The sequence below is a fragment of the Selaginella moellendorffii genome, unplaced genomic scaffold (genome assembly GCF_000143415.4).
Source record: "Selaginella moellendorffii unplaced genomic scaffold, v1.0 SELMOscaffold_53, whole genome shotgun sequence".
In the NCBI taxonomy this organism is placed as follows: domain Eukaryota; kingdom Viridiplantae; phylum Streptophyta; class Lycopodiopsida; order Selaginellales; family Selaginellaceae; genus Selaginella; species Selaginella moellendorffii.
The window spans coordinates 441,641-465,571 of record NW_003314314.1 but is presented as its reverse complement, the minus strand read 5'-3'; the positions used below and the strand labels follow the sequence as shown (position 1 = coordinate 465,571).

At 44.7% G+C, this 23,931-nt stretch overlaps 7 protein-coding genes and 1 non-coding gene across 9 annotated transcripts; 3 read left to right on the top strand and 5 right to left on the bottom strand.

The window, feature by feature from the left end:
* Window positions 1–126: 126 nt before the first annotated feature.
* On the top strand, window positions 127–1,522 carry LOC9660851 (chalcone synthase 1B). The gene is made up of 2 exons (XM_002982311.2): window positions 127–360; window positions 434–1,522. The coding sequence occupies exons 1-2, from the start codon at window positions 129–131 to the stop codon at window positions 1,417–1,419; spliced, it is 1,218 nt and encodes a 405-aa protein (XP_002982357.2). The 5' UTR covers window positions 127–128; the 3' UTR covers window positions 1,420–1,522.
* On the top strand, window positions 1,522–2,803 carry LOC9635961 (aldo-keto reductase family 4 member C10). Its single transcript, XM_024687476.1, has 3 exons — window positions 1,522–2,100; window positions 2,172–2,423; window positions 2,481–2,803. The coding sequence occupies exons 1-3, from the start codon at window positions 1,546–1,548 to the stop codon at window positions 2,718–2,720; spliced, it is 1,047 nt and encodes a 348-aa protein (XP_024543244.1). The 5' UTR covers window positions 1,522–1,545; the 3' UTR covers window positions 2,721–2,803.
* Window positions 2,804–3,790: 987 nt separating this feature from the next.
* On the top strand, window positions 3,791–4,722 carry LOC112350698 (scarecrow-like protein 34). The gene is made up of 2 exons (XM_024687353.1): window positions 3,791–3,825; window positions 3,927–4,722. The coding sequence occupies exons 1-2, from the start codon at window positions 3,791–3,793 to the stop codon at window positions 4,720–4,722; spliced, it is 831 nt and encodes a 276-aa protein (XP_024543121.1).
* Window positions 4,723–9,104: 4,382 nt separating this feature from the next.
* On the bottom strand, window positions 9,105–11,222 carry LOC112350724 (putative thiosulfate sulfurtransferase 1). The gene is made up of 11 exons (XM_024687447.1): window positions 11,204–11,222; window positions 11,015–11,114; window positions 10,877–10,960; window positions 10,721–10,830; window positions 10,574–10,654; window positions 10,383–10,523; window positions 10,277–10,327; window positions 10,034–10,228; window positions 9,886–9,981; window positions 9,703–9,833; window positions 9,105–9,639 (listed from the first exon to the last, which is right to left on the bottom strand). The coding sequence occupies exons 2-11, from the start codon at window positions 11,109–11,111 to the stop codon at window positions 9,633–9,635; spliced, it is 993 nt and encodes a 330-aa protein (XP_024543215.1). The 5' UTR covers window positions 11,112–11,114; window positions 11,204–11,222; the 3' UTR covers window positions 9,105–9,632.
* An 11-nt stretch (window positions 11,223–11,233) lies between these two features.
* LOC9660850 (2,3-dimethylmalate lyase) lies at window positions 11,234–13,374 on the bottom strand. The gene is made up of 9 exons (XM_024687446.1): window positions 13,030–13,374; window positions 12,748–12,959; window positions 12,402–12,683; window positions 12,216–12,338; window positions 12,046–12,160; window positions 11,749–11,987; window positions 11,661–11,697; window positions 11,406–11,611; window positions 11,234–11,350 (listed from the first exon to the last, which is right to left on the bottom strand). The coding sequence occupies exons 1-8, from the start codon at window positions 13,349–13,351 to the stop codon at window positions 11,493–11,495; spliced, it is 1,449 nt and encodes a 482-aa protein (XP_024543214.1). The 5' UTR covers window positions 13,352–13,374; the 3' UTR covers window positions 11,234–11,350; window positions 11,406–11,492.
* Window positions 13,375–15,212: 1,838 nt separating this feature from the next.
* On the bottom strand, window positions 15,213–15,286 carry TRNAV-CAC. The gene has a single exon. It is a non-coding gene; the product is annotated as a tRNA-Val (tRNA).
* Window positions 15,287–16,269: 983 nt separating this feature from the next.
* LOC9635958 lies at window positions 16,270–18,301 on the bottom strand. Of its 2 annotated transcripts, XM_024687493.1 has the most exons (4): window positions 17,130–18,301; window positions 16,807–17,065; window positions 16,629–16,739; window positions 16,270–16,561 (listed from the first exon to the last, which is right to left on the bottom strand). In XM_024687493.1, the coding sequence occupies exons 1-3, from the start codon at window positions 18,273–18,275 to the stop codon at window positions 16,666–16,668; spliced, it is 1,479 nt and encodes a 492-aa protein (XP_024543261.1). In that variant the 5' UTR covers window positions 18,276–18,301; the 3' UTR covers window positions 16,270–16,561; window positions 16,629–16,665. The 2 variants fall into 2 exon arrangements, with proteins under 2 accessions (XP_024543261.1, XP_002982257.1); XM_002982211.2 differs by having other exon boundaries at window positions 16,270–16,739.
* Window positions 18,302–21,847: 3,546 nt separating this feature from the next.
* On the bottom strand, window positions 21,848–23,126 carry LOC9660849 (uncharacterized isomerase BH0283). Its single transcript, XM_002982210.2, has 6 exons — window positions 23,072–23,126; window positions 22,826–23,026; window positions 22,457–22,756; window positions 22,242–22,406; window positions 22,106–22,189; window positions 21,848–22,057 (listed from the first exon to the last, which is right to left on the bottom strand). Exons 1-6 carry the CDS (start codon window positions 23,102–23,104, stop codon window positions 21,944–21,946), a joined length of 897 nt encoding a protein of 298 aa, XP_002982256.2. The 5' UTR covers window positions 23,105–23,126; the 3' UTR covers window positions 21,848–21,943.
* Between the last annotated feature and the right edge of the window lie 805 nt (window positions 23,127–23,931).

Sequence of the window (23,931 nt, the reverse complement as noted above, 5' to 3'; positions counted from 1 at the left end):
TTCTTTAATCAGAAAACACCACGTGGACAAATAAGAAACCGTGGTGTCTAATCAGTCGTGGGGTCGAATCTCAGAAGTGCCCATCGTGGCCTAATAGAAAATTTGGAGGCTAGCACATAAATATACTTATGCTGTTAGACTTTATATCTCCTCTCTTCAATTTCTCTCTGAGGATTGATCGATCATGCCTTGCGACGATGATTGAAAAAGAAGATGTCAACCATTGTGTCGCGACGATTCTCGCAATTGGCACCGCTACTCCAGAGGAATTCGTGCTGCAGAGCGAGTACCCGGATTTCTTCTTCCGGATCACAGAGTCAGAGAATCTGGTGGAGCTCAAGGAGAAATTCAAGAGGATCTGTGAGTAGTTTTCCTGCGCCAATTGAGAAATGTGGTATCCATCCAACATTTGTGTTGTTCTTCGAATTCATAGGTGACAAGTCGGGAATCCAGAAGCGCCACCTCCATCTCACCGAATCGATCCTCGCGGGAAATCCAGAGCTTTGCAAAGATAGCAGCGAGACATCCTCTCTTCTGGCCAGGCAATCCATCGCCAATGCCGAAGTGGCCGCATTAGGCGCCCGGGCCGCCAAGAAAGCTCTCCAGGAAGGTGGACATTCCGCGGCGGAAATCACCCACCTGATCGTGGCCACATCCAACGGCATCCGCATGCCCGGCCCTGACCTGGCCATCGCCAAGATTCTGGGCCTCCGCCACGACGTCCGTCGATTGATGCTCAATCAGGTAGGCTGTTACGCCGGCGGAACCGCTCTCAGAATCGCCAAGGAGATGGCGGAGAGCGGCGGAATCTCGACACGTGTCCTCATCGTGTGCAGCGAAGTTGGGGCCTTCACATTCCGGCCGCCCAACGAGAAGCATCCCGACAGGCTTGTTGGCTCCGCCATCGTGGGTGACGGCGCCGCTTCACTCGTGGTGGGCTGCCGGGATCCCAAGCTCAATTCCAGCCCCGGGCAGCTCCTCGAGCTCCATTGGGCCGGCCAGTTCTTCGTCCCAGACAGTGAGGACGATCTCACCGCTACCCTAAGCGAGCAGGGATTGATCTACTTTCTCTCCAAGCACGTCCCAGCCCTAATCTCCAGTAGCGTCTGCGAATTGCTGCCCAGCGCGCTCGCGGCATCCTCCAAGACGAGGGATTTGGCTCCGAATGATCTCTTCTGGGCGATCCATCCGGGAGGGCGAGCGATACTGGATCAAATCGAAACCAAGCTAGGGCTACGCAGTGACAAGCTCCGCGTGACAAGGGAGACACTGGCATCGTACGGCAATATGTCCAGCCCCACAGTCTTGTTCGTGCTCGAGGAAATCGTACGGCAGAGCTCGCGTAGCGGCGAATGGGGCGTGTTGCTCTCCTTTGGCCCGGGGCTCACAATAGAAATACAGCTCCTAAGGCGCTGCTAGCCAAAAACTTGAAATTTTTGGCGCGAAAGCCCTAATTTGAATTTTGGGCGCCAAGAAAAAGATCTGCCCCCAAATTGCCCGATTTTTAGGGTTCTTGAGTGAATGGCGAGCGAGTAGACGAGGATCATGACGGATTTCTTCCCGCTCAACACCGGTGCAAGGATTCCCGCGGTTGGGCTTGGAACCTGGGAGGCCGATGGCGAGGCGTGCACAAGAGCAGTGAGGTTTGCGGCGCTGGAGGCTGGATACAGGCACATAGATTGCTCGCATTTGTATGGTAATGAGATCCAGGTAGGCCTTGCCTTGAGGGAGATCCTTGGAGATGGAGGAGGGATCAAGCGCGAGGATCTCTTCCTGACCTCCAAGCTGTGGTTCACTGCCAAGACCCCACGGCATGTTGAGACGTGCGTGGATGCGTCGCTTAGGAACTTGGGGCTAGATTATCTGGATCTCTACTTGCTCCATTGGCCGACTCCAGCCCCGATGGGAGACGCTACCGATCCACCTCCAGCTGCTGCCTTGGAGCATCGGGAAGAGGTTAGACAGATCAAAGAGTCGTGGCAAGTCATGGAAGCGTTGCTTGCCACGAACAAAGTTCGAGCTATAGGTGTGAGCAACTTTGGGATCTCACAGCTTCAAGAGCTTTTGGGCTCTTGTCTCATAGTTCCAGCAGTAAACCAGGTATGGATGGGTCGTTTGTTTTCTTCTTCAAGGATTCTCTAAAGCTTTTGTCACTTCATTGGATTTTTTAGGTGGAGTTACATCCTTTTTGGAGGCAAGACGATCTGGTGGAGTTCTGCAAGAGGAAAGGAATCCATGTCTCGGCCCACACACCGCTCGGGATTCCGGGCACCAACATTGGAAGTTTGCAACTCCCGAGTAACAGTGAGAGCTCCAGCGCTGAAGGAAAGACGTTCTTAAGAACCAAATCCGTGAACAGTCCAATGCTCAAAGCTTCTGTAGTTGCAGCCATCGCTGAAGAACTCGGGAAAACTCCAGCCCAGGTACGAGTTTGTGTCTTGTTTCGTCACTAGTTTTCTCAAGTATTGGTGCACTTGCAGGTGATACTGCGATGGGGATTGCAAAGAGGGACGAGTGTTCTTCCTCGGAGCTTGACACCCGAAAGGATCAAGCTCAACATCGACATCCTGGATTGGTGTTTGGCTGACGATGATTGGAAGGCCATCAATGCCATGGAACCACAGGTTCGTCTTATCAACGGCACTTTCTCTTACCTCTCAGAGAACGCCCCACTCCAAGCTGTGAAAGAAGACGAAGTAGAGCAGGCAGAAAACATATAGGTGGAAACGAGAAACATAAAAACATTGTAAATTTGGTGTGTCTGTTGCTTTGCTCAAGAGAAATATATTCCCCAACCTTAACATATGGATTTGGGTGTTTGCTTGAAAAGGTTATACACAACATTGCATAGGCCTTGTCTTGTGAAAAAGAAAATTGATAATTCTACAGTTATTTCGACTCGTCGCCGATAATTCTACAGTTATTTTGACTCGTCTTGTGAAAAAGGAAGCCGATAATTCTACAGTTATTTCGACTTGAGGAAGAAGGTGGCGAGTTTTCCTCTAGAGAATGTAGACGGCATAATGGCATTAGTACAAGATCTGAAGTTTGAATTTATTCTCTAGACCGCATAATGCACTAGTACAAGATCTGAAGTTTAAATTTTCATTCTTTATTTTCTTGAAAGTTTCTATGTTTTAGTTTTACTTTTTTCTATTTTACTACAACAACTGTTTCTATAACATCTGGACTTCTTGCAGCCATAACAATTTTGAAGACAACATCTTCCAAGATCTCGCAAGGCTCTTCCAGGCTCATCAGTCTTTCATCTTCATCAGACAAATTTGATTTTGGATCATCAAGATTAAGTCTACCATAATATGGAGTATTGTGTGTGTCATAATCCTGTTGAAAGACTTCTTGTGCTGTTAGCTTTGAATTGCACTCTTGGCCCATTTGTATTCAAACTTGATCAAGTCTTGAATCCCTTAAACGAATCAAGTTGTCCTTTGGAAGGATATCAATTGCCAGAAACAATTTAGCCATCGCATCTTTCACATCCTTCCATATCCACTCTCAAAGTAGCGCTCACAAATATCCACTCTCAAAGTAGTGCTCACAAACATGAGAGGGAGAAAGAAGATGGCAACCTTCATTGTGCTTCTATTGGTCTTTAAGAAAGTTATCTTATATATTTATTTGATATTGTTTGGGAGTTTTAAGAATATTCTTAGCATATTATTTTTAATCTTATAATTTAATCAATAGTTAATATTCTTTATTGATTGCTTAAACTTCCAACCGAATCAAATTTTATTTAGTAAATCTGGAATTAAGAGTGGTGGTGGCAATGGCAAAAGACTGCTCTGCGAGCTCACGGAAATTGTCTCCTTGTCTCTCCCCAAATTCTTGTGCTAGCAGTACCTCGTCCATGGACGCCGCCTCTCTTCCTCCGCACCTCCACCGTCTCTTTCCACAGCTTAAAGCTCATGGACTGCGCCCGCCGTGGCTGCCAACAATTCTACCGAAGTCCATGAGCTCGTGAGAGAGATCAGAACTTTAGCCTCACCTCAGTTGCGTCCAGTGGAGAAGGCTGTCCGGGTGTGGAGCTCGGATGTACGCTGCGATGCACCAGGACGTGACGAGGATGCAGAGTATCTCCATCCGGATGAATCTTCCCAGCCTCCGGGCCATGGAGCGCTTCACCAACCAGATGATCCTGCCAAGCGCGTCCACATAATTGACTATGGGGTCCTCTATGGCGATCAGTGGCCGTCGCTCATCAAGGCGCTGTCCGAGAGAGCCGAGGGGCTGCCACTATTCAAGATCACCGGCATTAACTTCCCGTCCCGTGTCAACCTCGAGAAAACCGGCTGGTCGACTACGTGTGGGATGCACCTCGAGTTGCACTCCATCGCCACCGTGGCATGGGAGTCAGCGCAGCCGAGATATCATCCTTTGGATGTGGCACGTCTGCGAGGACGGGATCATCGACAGCCCCGGAAGCTCTTCTTCGAGAAGATCCTCAGCTTCAAGCCTGTTATGTTGTTCCAGTCCGTGGTGCACGCTGACATAAGCTCTCCATTTTTTATCCACCGCTTCGACAGGGCCTGGAGGAGCTTCCTGGCGAGGCTGGAGTCGTTCGAGGAGACGATGAAGCTCGGGTTGATCGACCAGTCGCAGCTTGACTTCATGGATATGTGGAGCGCATCTCCTCGTGCAAAACCTGGGACCGCCTGGCTCGAGATGGTCATGTCCATTTGCGAGAACTTGACTTGCTGAATGGACGAGAAAGACGTAGTTTTGAATGCTTTGAGCGTCTGGAAGCCGATTGAGAAGCTAGCGCGCTTCAAACACCATTCATCCACCCTGTGCCTGTAACCAGCTACATTCTTTCTTTAACTTCTTTGTTCCTGCTCGTGCAGGCGCCACTCACTTTCTCGTAAATCTCCTCCGTCACTGCCACCCCTTCGAAGCCTGCTCGCTTCACCCGAGCATCCCAGATGTGATACGTGTCCACTAGCCCTTCACACGCGACGATGGTCATGATGTCTCTTGCTGCCAGCGTTTGGATATACCCGCTTCCGGGTTTGTTTCCTTCTGCATCAAATGGATCAAATAAGAAACCCCACGTTGCTTTGAGTCAACTTCACCAAACAAGTCTTAGTTCTGGCTAATCGTCAACTTCACCAAACCTTAACATGAAAACAACTTCCTCGAATACTTGTCCTCTATAGCCATTCGCCACGTCTCTTCAGGCCTTGACCTCTCACAACTACGTAGAAAACCAACACCATTGAAGCTTTTAGATCGAGAACAAGTGAACTATTATTACCTTGTGCTTGAGGCTACAGCAGGCCTCACGTCGTCGAGCTGTGCCAGAGACTGCAACACAGGAAGTGGCTTGAGAAGCTCGTCGTCGCTCCTCTGCCCAGTGAACTTCCCAATCACAATCTCGTTGCCACTCCCAGGTTGGCAAAAGAAGCCAGGGTCGTCGTCCACCAGCACAACCTTGCGCAAGTCCCTGCCGAGGATGGCCAGATCCTTGAACAGCGCCTCCTTGCCGAGCGGGTGTCGTGCCACAGCGTGCAATCACTCAGGCCAAGAACGTATCGGAAGCGAGTCCCGCGAGGATCGAGCTGCGTAGGGGGCCGAGCTGAAGAGCACAACCTCGGCAAACAGCGCCAGGGCGTCCAGAAACTCGTCGAGATGCGGTCGCTTCTTGATGCACTTGCGACTGCCATTATCTCTCACCTCGAAATCACACTGGCTCCGCCGGTGCAGCAGAATTGACGTGGAGGAGACGAGTGTGTTGTCCAGATCCAGCGCAACCGTCATCCTCCCCTCGAGCACAGCGTCCTGCGGCGGCAGGAGCGTATTCCTTGCGCAGAGGTGCTCTACCACCATTCCGTAGGTCTTGCATGATCCAGCCTGAGTAACCAATGATGGCAGACTTTTCAAGCGCTGCTCGTGGTTGCTTAGCTCGAGCTTTGTATAATAAAAAGTTATGAAAAAAAATTATTCATGAAACTTAACTATTTTTAGCAAAAAGTAAATTTCTACAAGTTTTATTATGAAATATATGTGATGACATCACAAAACTAATTCAGAAAGTAATTTCTATAAAAGTTATAATATATTTTTAGATTCATTACAATTATATTCTTTTATCACGTTATTATACCATTGTCTCCTCAATTCATTTAAATGTTAGTACATTCTATTCTTTTTTTGTTTTCCCCACTAACTCTTGTTACTTAATGATGCAATGTTTATATAGAACTTGGAAATAATTTAAATTCGGAGATACTAAACAGTATGTGTAAGGATCTTTATAATGGATATTAATTTTGAATTTTCTTTTCTTTTCAAAAAGAGACATTTAGAGGAAATTATTACATGGTATTATTGCATTGCACAACAGCTAATTATTGATAACTACAATATGGAATCTAACACATTTGGGCTTTTTCATACTTAGTTTGTCAAAAAGCAAACAACACTTCATCCAAATTAATTGCATTATAGTGTAGCTTTTATTTTGTAATTCTAAAACACAATAATAAAGTGGTGGTGAAAATGCCATAACCTTTAGCCGTGGCATATAACACTTTCATAGTCATTCATATGGATTTTAAAGGCATAACAAAATGTCAATTAGATTTTAGACAATTTATTTAAAAACATATATATATGAGTTTAAATATATTTAAAATTCTTTACAATGATTTCCAATAGATAAATTTACAACGTTCAAAAACCATAATATTCCTGAAGAGATTATTACTATGTTTCTAGACCATCTTCCCAACTTAAGAGGCATGATGTCATATTTATAAATAAACCCAAGATCTAATTCTTGCAATAGTAGGATGACTTTTTTGTTAATTATAATTGACTAAATTTTCTATTCTACTTTATCCAATTAACCACACTTTAAATTACTTGAAGGAGTTTCACTCATAATCTCTATAGATCTTCATCCCAATTTGGGTTATTTACTAACTCTTATAAGTGATCTCAAGGTTATTTTAATTTTGCATTCAATCTAAGTGTTCCATGTGTTTAATTTCATTTTAAACAGCTAAAAGTTGAAATACGAACCTCTTATGTTAAAATTATATCCATCTTCACTATTTTATTGGTAGTAAAAAACTATATGCCACAATCCCATTTCTTCAAAACTAAATATTTCATTCATGAATGATTATACTATGACTAATTATTAACATCCTTAAAATGCCCCAAAACATAAGGAATAACATTCTCCAATATCCTTTATTCAATCCCCACTAAACCCTTAATCCATAATAGTACTCGCTAACATCATGACCACTAAATCCTACTAATCTTTAAGACTTATTACACTATGTAACTATACCTTTAGTTATTAAGCAAAAATGTGACTCCTCTTCCTTTTTATTGTTAAGGACTTTATAATGACATTTCAAAATACTATGGCTAAACATAAATTGTCTAAGTACTCTAGCCCCAACTATATAGCTAAATCAAGGTTCTAATGAGCCATACAAAATATTTAAGTAAGTAGTGCAACCTATACTTAAATTGGAAATATTGACCATTCGATTTCTTAAAGAATCTAAAACTAACTTTTAAATACTTCACCAAGTCACATTTTTTGTTTATCCATATTCATTATAATCTTAAACTCCCTAATGTTTATATTATCATCCACCACGTGAGTATATCCTTTTGTTACACTAACTTTTTTGGCCCACATTAATTTTCTTGTAGTCCTCCTCCTATCATTTTGTAAGGACTCACTAAATCCTTTAAAGTGTAAGAGATGATTACTTTGGGCTTTCATCTATTGGATTCAGTTTCAATTTCAGTCTTAGTTTTGGTCTCAGTCTCAATTTTAGTTTTGAACTTAATTTTAAATTTAATGTTAGATTTGATCTTGGACTTAATCCTAGATTCAATCTCAACACTTCTACATATTATAACATTTGTCATATGTCAATCCTTCTTCTTTTTTTTTTTTCTTTTTCTAGAGACTCATTTATTAATTACTTGATGCTTGTTTCTCAAACCCTTTTTTAGGAATTCTATTCACATTCTTAACTTTTTGAGTTAGAGTTTTTGGTCCAAATGTGTTACATTTATTAAACTTTTGCTTTAGCACATGACACACCTTTAGCTCTATTTTACCACTTAGGGATTTTAGTCTTACATTAATATTCCTAACTTTAAGTGCAAAAACAATGTTAAGTTAAGGATTTTGCATGCCTTTTATAACTTAGGTGTGAATTCTTAATTTTTTCACCATCTTAATTTAAACACAAAATTTTCACTTGTCCATCATATAACTATTTTATGTCAAAAGATACCTTCTCATTATAGACTTACAATTGTAGCACCGAGAAAAAGAACAATCATGGTAGAGAAGGGTTACAACCATAAAACCCACTAAAATGGATGAAAGTATCTTTTATATGGAATATAAATTCATTTATAATATTTACTATTATCAATAATTACTATGAAAACTTGCCAAACTCACAAAATTTAACATAAAACTTTATAATTTAATACCCTGGATTGATAATTTTATCTTAACCATGAATCCCATATATACCTCTTTTAAATAGATTTAAAGTGAATTGTATAGTTTGTAGCTGTAAATTTTAATATATTGATTTTAGCATTGTAGTGAAATCTTTAAAATCTGGGACACAAATAATTATGATACTTACACACTGGAAATAATAGAATTACATTTTCCTTTCTGTTTAAATAACAATTTTTCTTATAATTTTTCTTTAACTGTTGATTTGACCAATAATAATAGCAAAAAACTTTATAAAGAAATATTTTTCGTGTAGAAGTTTCTAGACAGAAGTTAGAGATTCTAGCACTGCTTAATCACTCCTTAAATGTCATATTTGAAGTTACTAAATAATATTATTAAACTTATATTATCATAAAGATCAATTCAATGTTGTATTAGTTTTATTTATTTTTGAGTTTTATTTTTTACTAACCCAATAGCCACAATGAGTCTAGTCTACCAACTATCTAAACTTCTTACAGCCATAACAATCTTGAAAGCAACATCTAGATCTTCCAAGAGCTCTTCTAGGCATCTTCAACAGGCAATATAAATTTTGGATCATCTAGACTAATTCCTGGTTAATGGTATAGAATGAGAAAAGTTTGTACTGCTTTTATTGCATCCTCTCCATGTTCTTCTGGCCAAGGAATGAACAATCCATTTTCACTTTGTATTGAATTTCCCTCCACTGTAGAAATCCGGAGCCCATCTATACTCTTCAAGCTTGCCCTTCCAACCGGCATGCCTGTGAAAAATCCATTCCACTTGCTTGAGCGACTTCATCTTAGCATCAGTTCGACTTATCTTCGATTCCGGTGCTTCTTCCAGCCAAGAAGCTGGAAGACCTCCTCACCAGTGTGCAAATCGCGTTTGATAGAGCGCTAACGCAGGCTTCCAAAGCTTTGGACAGTCCCCTGTGTTACCACTACAACGAAGGGCAGTCGCTGAAAAGCCTTCCTTTGCTCATTTTACTTCGGTGCCGCTCGCACCCCGTTTCAAGTGAGCTACCTTTTCGGTGCTCACACTTGTGTTAAGATTAAAGAACCTGATGGCCCAAACGCGGACTTGGGCATCCTTGGAACGAGCATGCATGTTGGTTGCTTGTCTACATGGTGATCTATGACCTGAACAGAAATCAGCTGAGTTACGCAAAAGCAAGTTGTCCAAATTAATTCGATACTACTTACTCAACAGGAACGTCCTCTCTGTTACCCCATTCGTTCCAGCTGCCACTGTAATTTGACCAGAGCTTGCCACCAATCCGGTGCCATGATAGTAAGACGCTGCAAGATGCTACTCCTCCATTGCAGTAGAAAATCTGAGCTAGAGAAAGTTAATAGGTAGAGCATTTCCATTTTGATTCTACTTACTAGTCTCTTTTGCTGCGCCGGGTTGAGTCCAGCATTAAGGAACACTTCTCGCAGTTCGTCTATTGTCTTAAAGATCCCATTGGTAGTAATCAAGCTCTGGTGAAGACCTTGCTGAATATATTACACGCAAAAGAATGCATCGACGCACCTTTCTTGGAATGCTGATGGCACCTGGAATTCTTCCGGCACGCTTGGATCTCCTAACATGTCCCGAGTACTGTTCTAAGTTTCGAGCGTCCACAAATGCTATACTCTGGTCTTTTGTCGACAAGAGCTCAAGAATCTCATCACAAGTGACTGAAGTGAAAGGCCTTGGATTTGATGGCTTGAAATCTCCATAAATCTGCCATAACATCGATAAGTTATAGTAGCTGGAATGAACAATATTAACCTTCAGAGGACAAGGCTCGTAGAGTTCAGTTGCTCTTCCCTCTGCCGTCCACTGTACAACATAGAGTTACTCCAAGGAAGTACAAAGAAAATATAACATTCAGAACCTTTTTGTATCCTCCGTCGAGGACATGCACACGCTCGTGGCCGTGTCTTACAAGAGACCACCATAACCAGCAAGCCAAAAGGCAATCGCAATCATCGTAAACGACTACTGGCTTTTCAGATGACACTCCTTTGGCTTCTACCTGAAAAGAACTGCCTATAAATGTGGAATTCCAAGTATATTAATACATACCACCGCGGAGAACTTAGCAGTGTCATTTGTTAGTTGTCTACAAGACACTTCGGATTGGCTTATGTCGATTCCATCTGTAAGCTGGTTCGGCAAAATAGATACCGAGTTAGAAAAGGAAAACATCAATAACAAAAACGAAAAATTTACCCAATTGAAAAACACTGCTCCGGGAATGTGGCCTGAGAGATAATCGTCGTAGCAGGCGATGTAGTCCGACTTTTCCACTCCCTTAGACAGTGTCTTTGTGTCAACAATTCCTAGGGACCAACAAAGTCACGCAGTGAGATGCAGGGTAATGCTGACCTCGGACATCCAGAATAGACACGTTGTACAAGTTTTTCTCTAGCCAAGCACTTGAAACCAATGGATCAATCAGTACTGCAGACGCTGCAAAAATACCATCAAACCTCAGCCGCAGAGATCATCCAAATTTGAGTTTACCTGGTTGTGCGTGGCGTCTGACTGCCCTGGAAGCACCAGCGTAGAAAATTCTTACAGGAGAAAACACTCCAGAATGAATCTTAAGCAACGCCCACATACTCTGCAACCTTATCGGGTTATGACCTGTATGAAAAAAACTATGTGATAACTAATCTAAATGACTGAATGCAAACACAAGCCAGATCATACTTATTCTCTTCGCTGCTTATGCCCATCTCATAGAGAGAAATGAAGAGAAATGTGAAAGAGGAAAGCGAAACAAAGAAGTCGTACAGTAAACTCTGCCGCTCAACAGCAGTCCTTCATTTCGGGTCCTCGAAACATTTTTATAATTTCCTGTCGCAGTAGAACTCTCAATCAATTTAGAGAGAGCGAGAGTAGTTCTATGTACCTTTTAGTGGCAATGCGATAAAGTAAGTCATGTTGCGCACTGCATGCAGCCTTGCTGTGCACTTTGCTACTGAGCTCGCCAAACGCCTCACTCGAAAAATATTTGGATCCGATCCCCTTGCTTATCCTCAATATCAAGGAGCTGCTGGCCGCTGGTGGGAGACGACGCGTTATCGAGTATCTCCTTGAAATTTATCCCAGCAACACCTGCAAAGATGCAGGCATGTAATGGTTACCCAATTAAAAACCTTAGTACCAGGTATTGTTTTAGCCAGACCATCGAGAAACCCAGCCTGCAGAACGGAACGTAAGTCTTGCAATCGGTGGAAAGTAATATCACTCACAGGAATTCTGACATCGAGCTTCACTATTCCACTGCTCCCTGTTATTTTAACTCGTAGAACACGCGACCAAATTCCAAGCAGATTGCTGCTTTTCTTTGCCCAGTCGGAATCAGAATCTTCTTCTAAAACTTCCGGAGTGATAACTTGCACAGTCGAACTTTGCTTATCGTGGAATGGTGTTTCTTCTTTCGTGCTGAAGTTATTAGCGGTTTCAGATGTTCTCCTGCTTTTGCTGATACCTGCAACAATTATGATTATAGACAAGGGATGAAAGTACTGCACACCAACACCCCTCACCAAAGTAGCGCTTCTCCTCATCGTAATAGCGATTGAATCCCACTACGTCTTTCACTTCGTCAAACGCAGGAACTTTGCTGGGAAATCGTCCACTTTTAAGAGCAACCAAAGCATCCTGTTTTCCACGGCAATCAAACGAGAAGAAAGGAAAGGAAAACCATCACACCAACCTGCATTGCGCGAATTGAGACCCCAAGTAAGGACAGTGGATAGGCTACAATCTTATACCCGATTTCTTCAATCTCGATCGGTGCCAACAGCGGTGTTTTCCCTCCTCCCTCGAGCATGTTAGCCTGAAACTCGAACAAAACAAACAATACAACATTGACAAAAATGGACGAAACGAAAAAGCTTACCAGCTTCGGCACGGCTGGAACACGGCCACAAAACTTCCGCATCTCCTCTTTCGACATCAAAGCGTCGATGAAAAGCACGTCAGCTCCCGCATCGGCAAATGCCTCCGCTCGCCACAGCGCTTCCTCCAAAGAAACCGCCTGGCGAGCATCAGACCTTGCAACTATCACTAAATCCTCTCCTGACTCTTCTCGAGCATCGACCGCAGCTTTGACTCGCGCAATCGCCTCCTGCCTCGACACAACTTCCCTTCCAGTTGTGTGACCGCAGGCCTTGGGCAATATCTGTAAAACAGTAGTTCAAAACCACAGACTGTGCTAGCGAAACAGAAGCAAAATCTCTTGTTACCTGATCTTCCAGAAGAATTCCTGCGAAACCAGCTTGTATGTACCCCTTTACAGTCCTCTTAACGTTCATGGCATTTCCATAGCCAGCGTCGCCATCTCCTATGACGGGGATGGACACGGCCGCCGTGATGTTCCTTCCTTGATCGACCATCTCTCCATAAGAAATAAGCCCAGTGTCTGGACAAGCTAGTCTAGAGGCAGACACGCCAAAGCCTGGACGAAGTAGAGAAAAAAAACAAGAGTGCTGTGTAAGAAGAAGAACACGAAGAACAGACACGCGTACCGCTCATAAACGTGAATTTGAAGCCCGCGTTTTGGACGAGCTTGGCGCTGAGCGCGTCGTGGCATGCCGGGCCCAAATGCAGCCCAGGAGAGGCGAGGATCCCCCGGAATTCCTTGGCGGGAGCGGCAGATCCTTGCTCGCTCGTAATCCTGGCCGCGGTAGCTGCTTGATCATCGCGACGAGCTGCTGCCAGCCTAGGGAGCGGCGATGCTCGATTCCTCGAGGGCTGCATTGCCGCGGGGACATACCTGGCCGATTTCTTGTCGTGACAAGAGGGCGACTGAGATGAAGAAGCTCCGATCGATGCGACGAGAGCCTCCATGGCGCTACAAGGCTAGGGCATGAATGCCATTTTCTTTTAGGATTTGTTTAAGATCCAATCACTCATTATTTATTAATTTACTAGTTATTAATCAAAGACAGCATTGGTTCTTAATATTTTTGAATGATTATTTCAAGTTTGGAATTTAAAATTTATATGTCTCATAGCGGAGATAACATTCACCCCCTGCAGAACAAGAGCTTGCTCCAAGAGGAACTGGATAAATCCTTTCCATTGAGGCTGCAATATTAGATAAGCAAAAGGCACATGCATCAATATCAAGCTCCTCTGAGCACTGTGAGGTAGCATACATAGAGCCAATTTGTATCTTTTTTTCGTGGTTGTGAAGTGGAAGAAGTTCGTCAAAGGCTTCATGCAGGGGAATATGAAAACCTTGACCTGGAGAAGCTACAGCTGTACTATATCTTACCTTGCCTAACACCTCATTATCAGGACAAATACTAGACGATGATGCATTTTGCAAACACAAAACTAAAATCAAGATATATAATACAGTCATGTTTGTAAGGAAAAAATCGTGTAGGCAAGGCATTATATAAAAAATGACATTTACCATTAAATTGTCGCCAATTGGCCAATAGTTTGTCTTCAAAATAGACTAAAACTTGAAAGCGTTCTTATCATCAATCCACAAGTCCCGAACGCTCTTTCCGAGGAGATCAAAGAACACAGACTCACTCCACACACCATTTGCAAGCCTTGCATTCATCTGCCACAAAAAATCACCTTGAATGCCATTGCAGTAGTCCAAGAAATAAGCAGTCACGTCGTAGCCTTGATCCCAACTCTCACCACCTCCAGGTTCCACCCAGTGAGACGGTGCAAGTCGGCTTTGAGCCGGACATAATCAGCCGATGCAGCTTGCGAACTCTGATCAAAGCTCTCTAGTCAAGCAGCTGAGGCTGGTGTTCACCTTACCTTCACCTTACGGTGTTCACCTTATCAGCTTTCCAGTCAACGGAGATGAGACAGGAGCTACTGCTGCGGTATAATGTTGGGAACGACTGCAACGAGATGGTGATAGCGAGAATATGATATAGCTGAAGCTGCTCGTGACGGTGGGGGTATTCGGATTCACAGAGAGGCTGCAGAGACTATAAGACAGACTATGCTGGACGTTATGTCATCTGGTAGAGCTCTCTAGTTGACGGAGACTTTGAAAACGGGTCAGGGGTGTCCAGGAATGCTCGTACAGCTGCTCGGGTGAAAGTATCAGGAAAGAACTCGGTGTCAGGTTGCTGCAAGGGAGTCAAGAAGGACGACGATGGCAAGGAGATTAACTGAAAAACGGCTGCTGTTTGCCTGCGTTTAGTCTGGTATCTGCTGAAGCGAACTCTAAGACGACTAGACCTGGGTTTACCTGAGAAGAGAACACGAACAAACTATTCTAAGCACGTCAAAGAAACGAGAAATGAAGTTACCTCCGAGCTTGAGAAGTCGGCTGCAAGGATTGGTCAACTCGAGACCAGTGCTCGGACTCCTTCCGTCACTTCACTGGGAGTTCCTTGCCCAAAAACTGCCAAACGTATATCACCCCTTTGATATACGGGATGAAGTTGATTGCATCGCCCAGAACTTTGAAGGCCACCGAGATCCGAGTCGAAGCGTTTGCCGCCGTCGGTGCCGTGTGCACTGTTCTCTCCAACCAGGACAATGTCTGCATGGGCTCGGGACGTGATCATGAGAAAAAGCTCAAGAAACCAGAAGTGGAACTCTTACACAACTTGGCCCCATTGAGAGATCGGAAGAGAGAGGTCTACTGATCTCTTTGGCTTGGCTAGAAAGTCCGTCGTAGACTAGGAATGCACCAAAAAGGTCTGACATTCTCGAAATAAATGCATGTCTGGGTCCGGGTTCGAACCGGAGACCTCTAGTGTGTGAGACTAGCGTGATAACCAACTACACCACCCAGACTCATGATGGTAAGTAAGTCATTGAAAGTCATGACTTTTTAGGTATTTAATGGAGAAGAGCATCTCCAGTATTTTGCTCTCGATAATGGCTTGGAAGGTAATCGCTGCGAATGTTCTTGCAAAATTCACAAAAATGGTTTTTGTTGCTGATGAAGGTTGTGCTCAAGATATGCACCTGCACGAAATGCAAAGACAAGATTGTGTCTCGGATCTATCACAACGTCTCAGGCACGTAGTTTCGTCCAAGAGAAATCTCTTCATGGCAATAGAGCTGTTTCATCCTATGCGCTTAATTTATGCACGCAGGTGTGACAAAGCTGGAAGTGGATGACCCGCGCTACACGTTCACTGGCGATTTCAAGGTGAACGACGTCCTCGAAATGATAAAGAAGAAGAAAAAGTGTATCTGCGTGGAGTCGATTCAGGAGATTGCGGAGCCGGACAAAGATAAGCATGACTCCTGCTGTTGCTGCTCTTCTTGCTGCTAGTTTCATCGACAATGGTCTCTGAAGCTTGACAACTAGATTGCTTGCTTTCCTAGTTTCTTATACTACATATATTCTGTCAGCTCAATCTCAAGTTTTCATCTTTGTGGATTCAAAGGATGGTAGTAAGAACATCTTTGCGTCCTGGAAACGAAACTCTTCAATAGAAAATCTCAGTCGTAGCACTTGACCGCTATGATTTGAGACCTTTTGCCAACCTGACCGCTATGAATTGAAACCTTTTGCCACTATTGTCACAGTGCATGTGTTCGCGTCAAGATAAACAAGGTCATATTATATTATTCACCAGAGTCCCCAAGTTTCCGGATCACTCCTTTGCGTCCTGGAAACGAAACTCTTCAATAGAAAATCTCAGTCGTAGCACTTGACCGCTATGATTTGAGACCTTTTGCCAACCTGACCGCTATGATTTGAGACCTTTTGCCAACCTGACCGCTATGATTTGAGACCTTTTGCCACTATTGTCACAATGCATGTGTTCGCGTCAAGATAAACAAGGTCACATTCGAATGACCATATATATTATTCACCAGAGTCCCCAAGTTTCCGGATCATTCCTTTGCGTGTTAGAGCAATGACGACGTTTCAGGCACGTAATCCTAGACTAAAATAACAATCTCATATACGAATGCTCTCCTAAGTTGCCGAGAAGATAAGATAAATATATATGTGGAACTCACCCAAGAGGTTTCAGAGCCGATTAATCCAGTGCTATCGCTGCTAGTTAACTCTCGTCAATCGTTGGCCTCTAGCTAGCATGTTGCGTGAACCTTCGTGATGCCGTCTTCACATAAGCTTTGGATATGCTGGAATCAACTTGATTTTGAAGCCAAATACCTGGTTCTGTGTGTGTGTGTGTGTAAATAGCAAAACTCTAGCGCTTAACATCCGAGTTTTGCTGAAGGCGTACGTCCTCGGGACAAGGTCCGGGGTTTCCATGGCGCACAACTGTTGCAAATAACAGAAAAAGAAAGTGTATCAGCAAGAACTTGCAGAAACAAAGAAAGAAAATTACCATTCTGTACAACCGAAGAAAACAGCTCCTTGTCAAAACACTCCCGGTGGAAGTTGACGTCCTCGTTGTTGTCCCCGCCGAAGCTTAGCGAGATCCAATCCATGTTGCAAGAGTTGATGAGCGACTCGACTGAATCTGCAAACCTCGGAATGTTGGGCTCCTTCTCGGGACGTACGTGGAGGTCGAGAACGAGGATCTCAATCTTTGGCATTTTCGGTAGAAGCTCACTCAGGTCTTCCTGTTGCTCGTTTAGCCACATCTGAAAACAAGAAAAACCAAACCATTGTCAAGTCATGCAACGACAAGAGAAGGTAAGAACTTACCCGGCAAAGGAAACCATACTTGAGTTCCAGCTCCTCCAGAGAACCTCCCCGAAACATGAGCGAGAAAAGCTTGTAGCACTCGACCGAGTCGTCGTTTTCATCTCTCTGCACGTACGGGAAGAAGTAGACTCCAAAATCATCGTCCAGACAAAGCCTCTTGGTCGTGGGAGCCGTCTGGCAAGCCGACATAGCTTCATGGACTTCCCAAAAGCTCCCCTTGAGCGTCAGCCTCCAGAAGTTCTTCATGGCTTCGGGCTCCGCGAATTCTATGTACACGGGCAGCACCGCCAGTTCCTCGACACACTCCGCCTCCTCCAGGATCAAGAGCTGGCCCCCAAGAATCTCCAGCCGCCGAGCACCAGCAGCTCTCACCCTCTTGAACCGGCTAAAGGACGTGAGCTTGAGATCATAGTCGTGTAAGTTGGTGGGAGCTTCGAAGTTGAACTCCCTCTCGCTTTTGGCGCCGCAAGCGTTGAGCTCGATCTCCTCCACCTCCGGGCAGCGCTCCAGGAACCTCTTGAGCGCCTCCTCTTGCATGGAGGACGTGAGGATGTAAAGCCGGCAGAGATTCTCCAAAACGCCGCTGGAGCTCGAGAACTCGCCGGCATCCCCGAGCAGCGGGTACTCCAATCCATCCGCGAACTCGAAACTCACAAGCCGTAGCTCGCGGAGATCGCTGCACTGGAGGATGTGATTCATGGCCCTGGAATCCACCACCCCGGCCGCGAGCTCGAGATGGAGTAGCGACTTGACAACCTTGGCCCAGTCGGCGTCGCGGAGCTTGGCGACTTGCACTGCCGTGGGTCCGCGGGGGCAAATCTCTGTGCAGCAAAGATCCAGGTACCAGACCTTGCGGAGGCGCGCGATGACGCTGGAGATGGCGTCGTGGACGCAATCGCAGAGGTGGAGCTCCACCCCATGGTTGCCACAGATTCGGCGGCGCTCCTTCTGGATCATAGCGCCCTGGTTGTCGAATTGGGGGCGATCTTCCACCGGCGGCCATCGCACGACGAGCGTGCCGATCCAGGCGGTGTGAGCGCGCCAGGTCTTGCACACGCCTGAGATCGCCAGCAAGAAGAGGAAATCGAGGGCGTGGTACCGGAAGATCTGGAGGAAGACGTCGAGCGGCAGCGCGGACCAATCCATCGCTCCAAGAAAGATCAAGCCCTACATTTCCTGTGCAAAAATTAGGGCGATTCCAGGGCTCTTGGGCAAATGGTTGAAAAAGTTGGCAGAAAAAGAAAATGGAATTGAGGCTCGAACTCTCGACCTAAGGATTTCTCAGGAGCTATGAGACTTTCCAGTCAAAAAAGTTTTGCATCTGAGGAAAGAAGCAAATTCACGCAAGTATCTGAGAGTATCCATTATGCCAGAAATTTCCACGAAGGAGCACTTCATCCTGTTGGAAATCTTCTCGATCAAAAATTCATGACGTCTCCCAGCAGGGCCCTCTTCTCTTCTGCTTCTCGGACCTGTTGGGAATCTTCTCGGATATAAATTCATGACGTCTCCCCAGTCAGCAGCAGGGCCCTCTTCTCTTCTGCTTCTCCGTCTCCCCACCTCTGGTTGATCGCGATAATCTAGTGTCTCGAGTTGCGAGTTGTGATCTGAATCTCAGTCGAATTCTTAGACAATCAAGATGGCTTGGAAGGTGAGCACTGCGCCACTGATTTCCTTGAACCTTGTTTGATCTCGAGCTCTTCGCTGCAGGTTGTCTTGAAAGTGGACTCTTGCAACAAATGCAAGGACCAGATGATGTCTCAGATCTATCACGGCGTCTCCGGTGAGTGTAGATTCCGCGAATTCTCCCAAATTTCGATGCTGTGATCGCTGATCAAGAGATCTTCGTGCTCTTGCAGGTGTGAAGAAAGTGGAGGTTAAAGATCCCCTTTACATCTTCACGGGTGATTTCAAGGTGGACGACCTCCTCAAGGCCACCGAGAAGAAACGCAAGTGTATTTCTGTGGAATCTGTCCAGGAGATCAAGGTGGAAAAGCCCAAGCCGAAGCCAAAGGACGATTGCTGCTGCTGCTGCTGCTCTTCCTCCTGATGCTAGAATCACATGAACCTTTATAATTGAAATTAATTCCAGTTAAAATTATTTACAAATTTGAGTTCCCGCATTCCCGCGGGTAAAGGCGTAGCGACGCAGAGAATGGTGGGCGGAGGATGATTGCGCTGTGGCGGGAAGCGGCGCAGCGTGGTGGAGCGCGGTGGCAGCGCGGGGGAGGAGCAGCGGTTTGAAAGTCCTTTTAGGGTTTATAGCATCGACCCCTCCCTCCCTGCCGATGCGGCTATTTGGATAGCCGACAGATGACAAGCAAAGCAAAAAAAAACCACTATCGGCGACCACTTTACCAGCCCGATAAGCGATAAGCGATAGGGCGATAAGCGCAAGGCCGTCGAGGTGATACGCGGCCAGAGAGCACTGTCTTTTATTAACAAATGTGGGCCATTCGAGAGGTGTGCTTGTGTGGGGGAATTTTTAGTTGGTTTTCCTGGCAAAGGAAAAGAGAGCGGCGGCGAAGATCCAGGATTGCGATTGGCGCGTGATGAAGAGGAGATATGCGAGAAGATGAACTTGGTATGTTTATGCTTGATTGCTCTTGATTTATTCCATTTGGTTTGTGAAGGGCTGGAAGGCTCTCATTGTTTCTTCTTTCTTAGCTGGTCTCAGTGGTGTCTTCTATGTTTTGATCTTGCTATAGCCTTGCAGGGATCCCAGAATTTCAGCGTTTCCACATGGTGACAACATCTTTACATGGATTGGCATCATCAAGGGAGACTGTGTATGAAGGTCTCTCTTTCAAGCTCTTGCTGCGCTTTCCCACCAATTATCCATTCAAGCCACCTTGAGACGCCATGTTTCCATCCCAATGTCGATCAGCACGGCAACATTTGCATCGACATCTTGCAGGTGGGCCACTTGAGTTTTGCTGGGATTGAGATGATGTTCTTTTCATCATCAAAACAACTCACTATAAGGGCACTACAAGACCTTGTAAAGACTCCGGGAATTGCTTTCGGCATCTATAATTGTAGCATCTATTTCTTTTTGATAACACCGCGAGTGCTACGTTGAAGTGCTTCTTATGCTTCTTCATGGGTCTCATGCTTCTTCATGGGCACTACAAGACCTTGTAAAGAGTTAATGAATGAATGAATATGCATCTCCTGTTGCAATGGTGTGCTTGGGATTACAAAAATTAGGGGAAAGAAATACCTGGTCTAAAGCCCAGTCACGCATAGAAGCCTGCTTTCGGCATCTATAATTGTAGCATCTATTTCTTTTTGATAACACCGCGAGTGCTACGTTGAAGTGGTCCTCCCATCTTTGCGGGAGCGGCAATGTTTAAATTTCAAGGCTGTCGGCACACGTGCGCTTGACTATTCAGCGGTCAAGTCAAGTCCCCGTTAATAAAAATTGACTTTGACATGATGTGAGATAGTGTATCTTTGTCCAACGGCGGTACAATGAATTAAGGCTTTTGATAAAGTCTACAGGTTTGCTGTTCTTTTGAACAGCAAATTTCGTGCTTTTTTATTCTCTCTCAAATTTCCAGGTTTTGCAGAAAGCGAAGTAATTTACAACTTCACAAGGTGGACGACAACCTAAAGGCCCCACTGAGAAGAGTGCTACAATTGAGGAATTCATATAGTTTTTATGGAAGAGTTCCACTTCCAGGACGCAACGATGTTTTTACTCCCATCCTTATATTCCATGGATCCACATAGGAAAACTCTTGAGATTGAGCTGACACAGAAAGCAAAGAATTGGCGATAAAAATAACTTAAAACTTCTATCGATGGTCACACTTCAGACCACTGTTGATGAAACTAGCAGCAAGAAGAGCAGCAACAGCTGGTGTCTTGTCTGTTTCAGAAATCTCCTGAATCGACTCCACACAGATACACTTCTTCTTTATCATTTCGAGGACGTCGTTCACTTTGAATTCGCCAGTGAACGTGTAGCGTGGATCATCCACTTCCAGTTTTGTCACACCTGCGTTAATATAAGCATATCGTGAAGCTCTATTGTCAAGAAGAGGTCTGCATATCTTGAGCACAGCCTTCATCAGTAACAAACCATTTGAATTTTGCAAGAACATTTGCAGCGTCTACCTTCCAATGATCGAGAGAAAAATAGTGGAGATACAAAGTTTGTTCTTCATGCTAAAAGAATCTTTTGTGGGCAAAGACATATGAATGAGGGTGGTGTAGTTGGTCATCACGCTAGTCTCACACACTAGAGGTCCCCGGTTTAATCCCGGGCCTAAACAATACATTCATTGAAACATGTAGAATATTTGTCACTTACTTTTTTGCACTCCAGCCAAAGCTTATAACAGTGTTCTTCACTTGGGATCGCCCAATGGTGAGAAATGTAAGTGTTAGGTACGAGAAAGTTCCACTCAATTCGCTTGTTAGTGCGGTTTCTTGGACATTCCCAGAGTCTAGACTTGATATTTCTCAATTGTGCAAGGGCAAGAACTTCATGACTCGAGAGCTGACCATCGGGAACACGTCGGGGCCTCGAGCCTCGGCGGTCAAGCAAGCGGCATTCTACCGCTGAGGACACGCGCATGAACGAATCAGTCGGGGAGTTGTAAAAATGCAATGCGAGTTGCTGTAGATTGCTGCCTACGTAGAACATTATTGACATTTCAACGGCAAGTCAAGTCCTCGCACGAAAACATTGATGACATGCGGCGAGTTAATACTTTGGTAAGGTTATGGTTTGGATTTATTTGTTTTAATTTAACGGTATTATTACAGAAAACCAATAACGAATTATTGAAGGTCGCGAAGCCATGTCATGCATCGACAAGCAAAACTCCGGCCATTGTAATGACCGCACTGCCCTGCAAGTGTGCTCTACCATTGGCTTTGTCCACTGTTACTAACACGCGTCCTCCTCGCTCCGAGCCCTAGAAAACCATGGCTTCATTTGAGAGAAACTAAATACTTCGTCTTGCCTGATATCCTTGCACGCTGTTCTTTTCGAGTTTCTCGGCCCAGTAAGGACCCAGTGTACAGTGCGCGCTTCCGGTCACTGGATCCTACAGAAATACCATAGCTTTTCAACAAGGAACTATTTTCATTGTAGCTCACCTCCAGCACACCCGACTTTGGACAGAAAAACCTCGACACGAAATCGTCCGCACTCTCGGATGGAGCTTGAGAAGTGACAATCACTCCACCTCGGCCTGGAAAATCGAGCATGGCGTCAAAGTTGGGGACAATCTCCATCACTTGCTCGCTGCTCTCAAGCTCCACCTAGTCACACAAAACTTGTGAAGAAGCTGAGATAGAGAATATTGTCTCACCAGATAATCTCCCAAGTCTGTCTTGCCACACCAAACAACGCTTGATATTCCAAGGCTGTTTGAGACACGGGTGGTTTCCGGAGAAGAACACGGTGTTGCCAAAGCTAGAGGGAAGTCAAGCTCCAGAAGGCCTTGTGCTTTGAGCGATGAAGGAGGATTTTGTTCGGCATCTCCATAGCCTGTGACTTTGCGAGCTTTTAATGCGCCAGACCTGGTATGGAAAACGATCGAGGTCTTCTGGACGTGATTCATGAAGAGAGTGTGAGCAGCAGCTAGTGTTGCATGTCCACACAGATCAACCTACAAATAGAGAAGAAATCGCAGACTTAGTAGAAACAAGGCAAAAGAAACCATCTAAAGAATAGTTACCTCAACTTTGGGCGTGAACCATCGCAAATTGTACTCTGCCTCTTCCGCGAGTTCGTCGCGAGATTGATCTACTAAGAATGCGGTTTCCGAGAGATTGAATTCCTTGGCAACGCGTTGCAGCCATGAGTCCTCTCTCTCGCTCGAGAGAATGCACACAGCAGCCGGATTTCCACCAAATGGATCATCCGTGAATGCGCTCACCTGCGGTGAGAAGGATTCGAGACTGATATCGTATCAGAGACGTACCCTCGCGAATTCCGCTCCTCCAGCCATCGCCATGCCGCTCTAGGGCTTTGTAATTAATTTCACTTTAATGCCTGAATATGATAGGAAGTTTAGGCTTTTTGCGTGTTCAGTCCGAGATACAAGCAGGCAGATGGGTTAGTCGGCTGCTGCGACAAGCTAAAGCAAAAGAGGGTGAGAGTTCATCATCTCGAGCAAAGATTCTGTGTAGATGCTCTACTTGTTTAGCAACGCATTTTGATGGATGATTTTTCTCAGCAATTATTACAGTAGACACATCCTTAGAGTTGTGGAGGGTAGTAGATCTTCTCACCTGGTGCTACTTCCAAATAGAAGATGCTCAAATGGTTGGCCCTGATCTACCAAAGGATTCTAATCAACATGAAGGTGGGAGTGGGCAAATTCTTCTTACTCTAGCCACAAACATGCTCCATATAAAAGATCATGCTTTGCAAAAAAATATGAAGCTTCTTGCAACATTGGATGGCTCACAAAATTGCATGGATAAAGTGTTGAAGATACTTTTTTCAGGTGACAATAGGGGGCATAGCATTTGAAGTTTGATTGAGATAGTGCCAGGGATTTGAATTCCTGAAATTTGGGATGCAGTCAACAAAATTTATATAGGCATTTGGGAAAATCAAAGATGGAGAGGCATGTTGGTTGTTTTCACAAAGACATGCCTCCATATCCCATGAGAGTGAATGGAAAGCAGCAGAAGCTTGCAAGGTTTGTGGTGAACTAAGGAAGGTGTGAATTATATATTACTATTATTATTATTATTATACTGAGAGACAACAATCAAGTTTCAACAACAATTTGTGAAATCTGGTATAGTGCGAAGTTCCAAGAGTATAAAAACG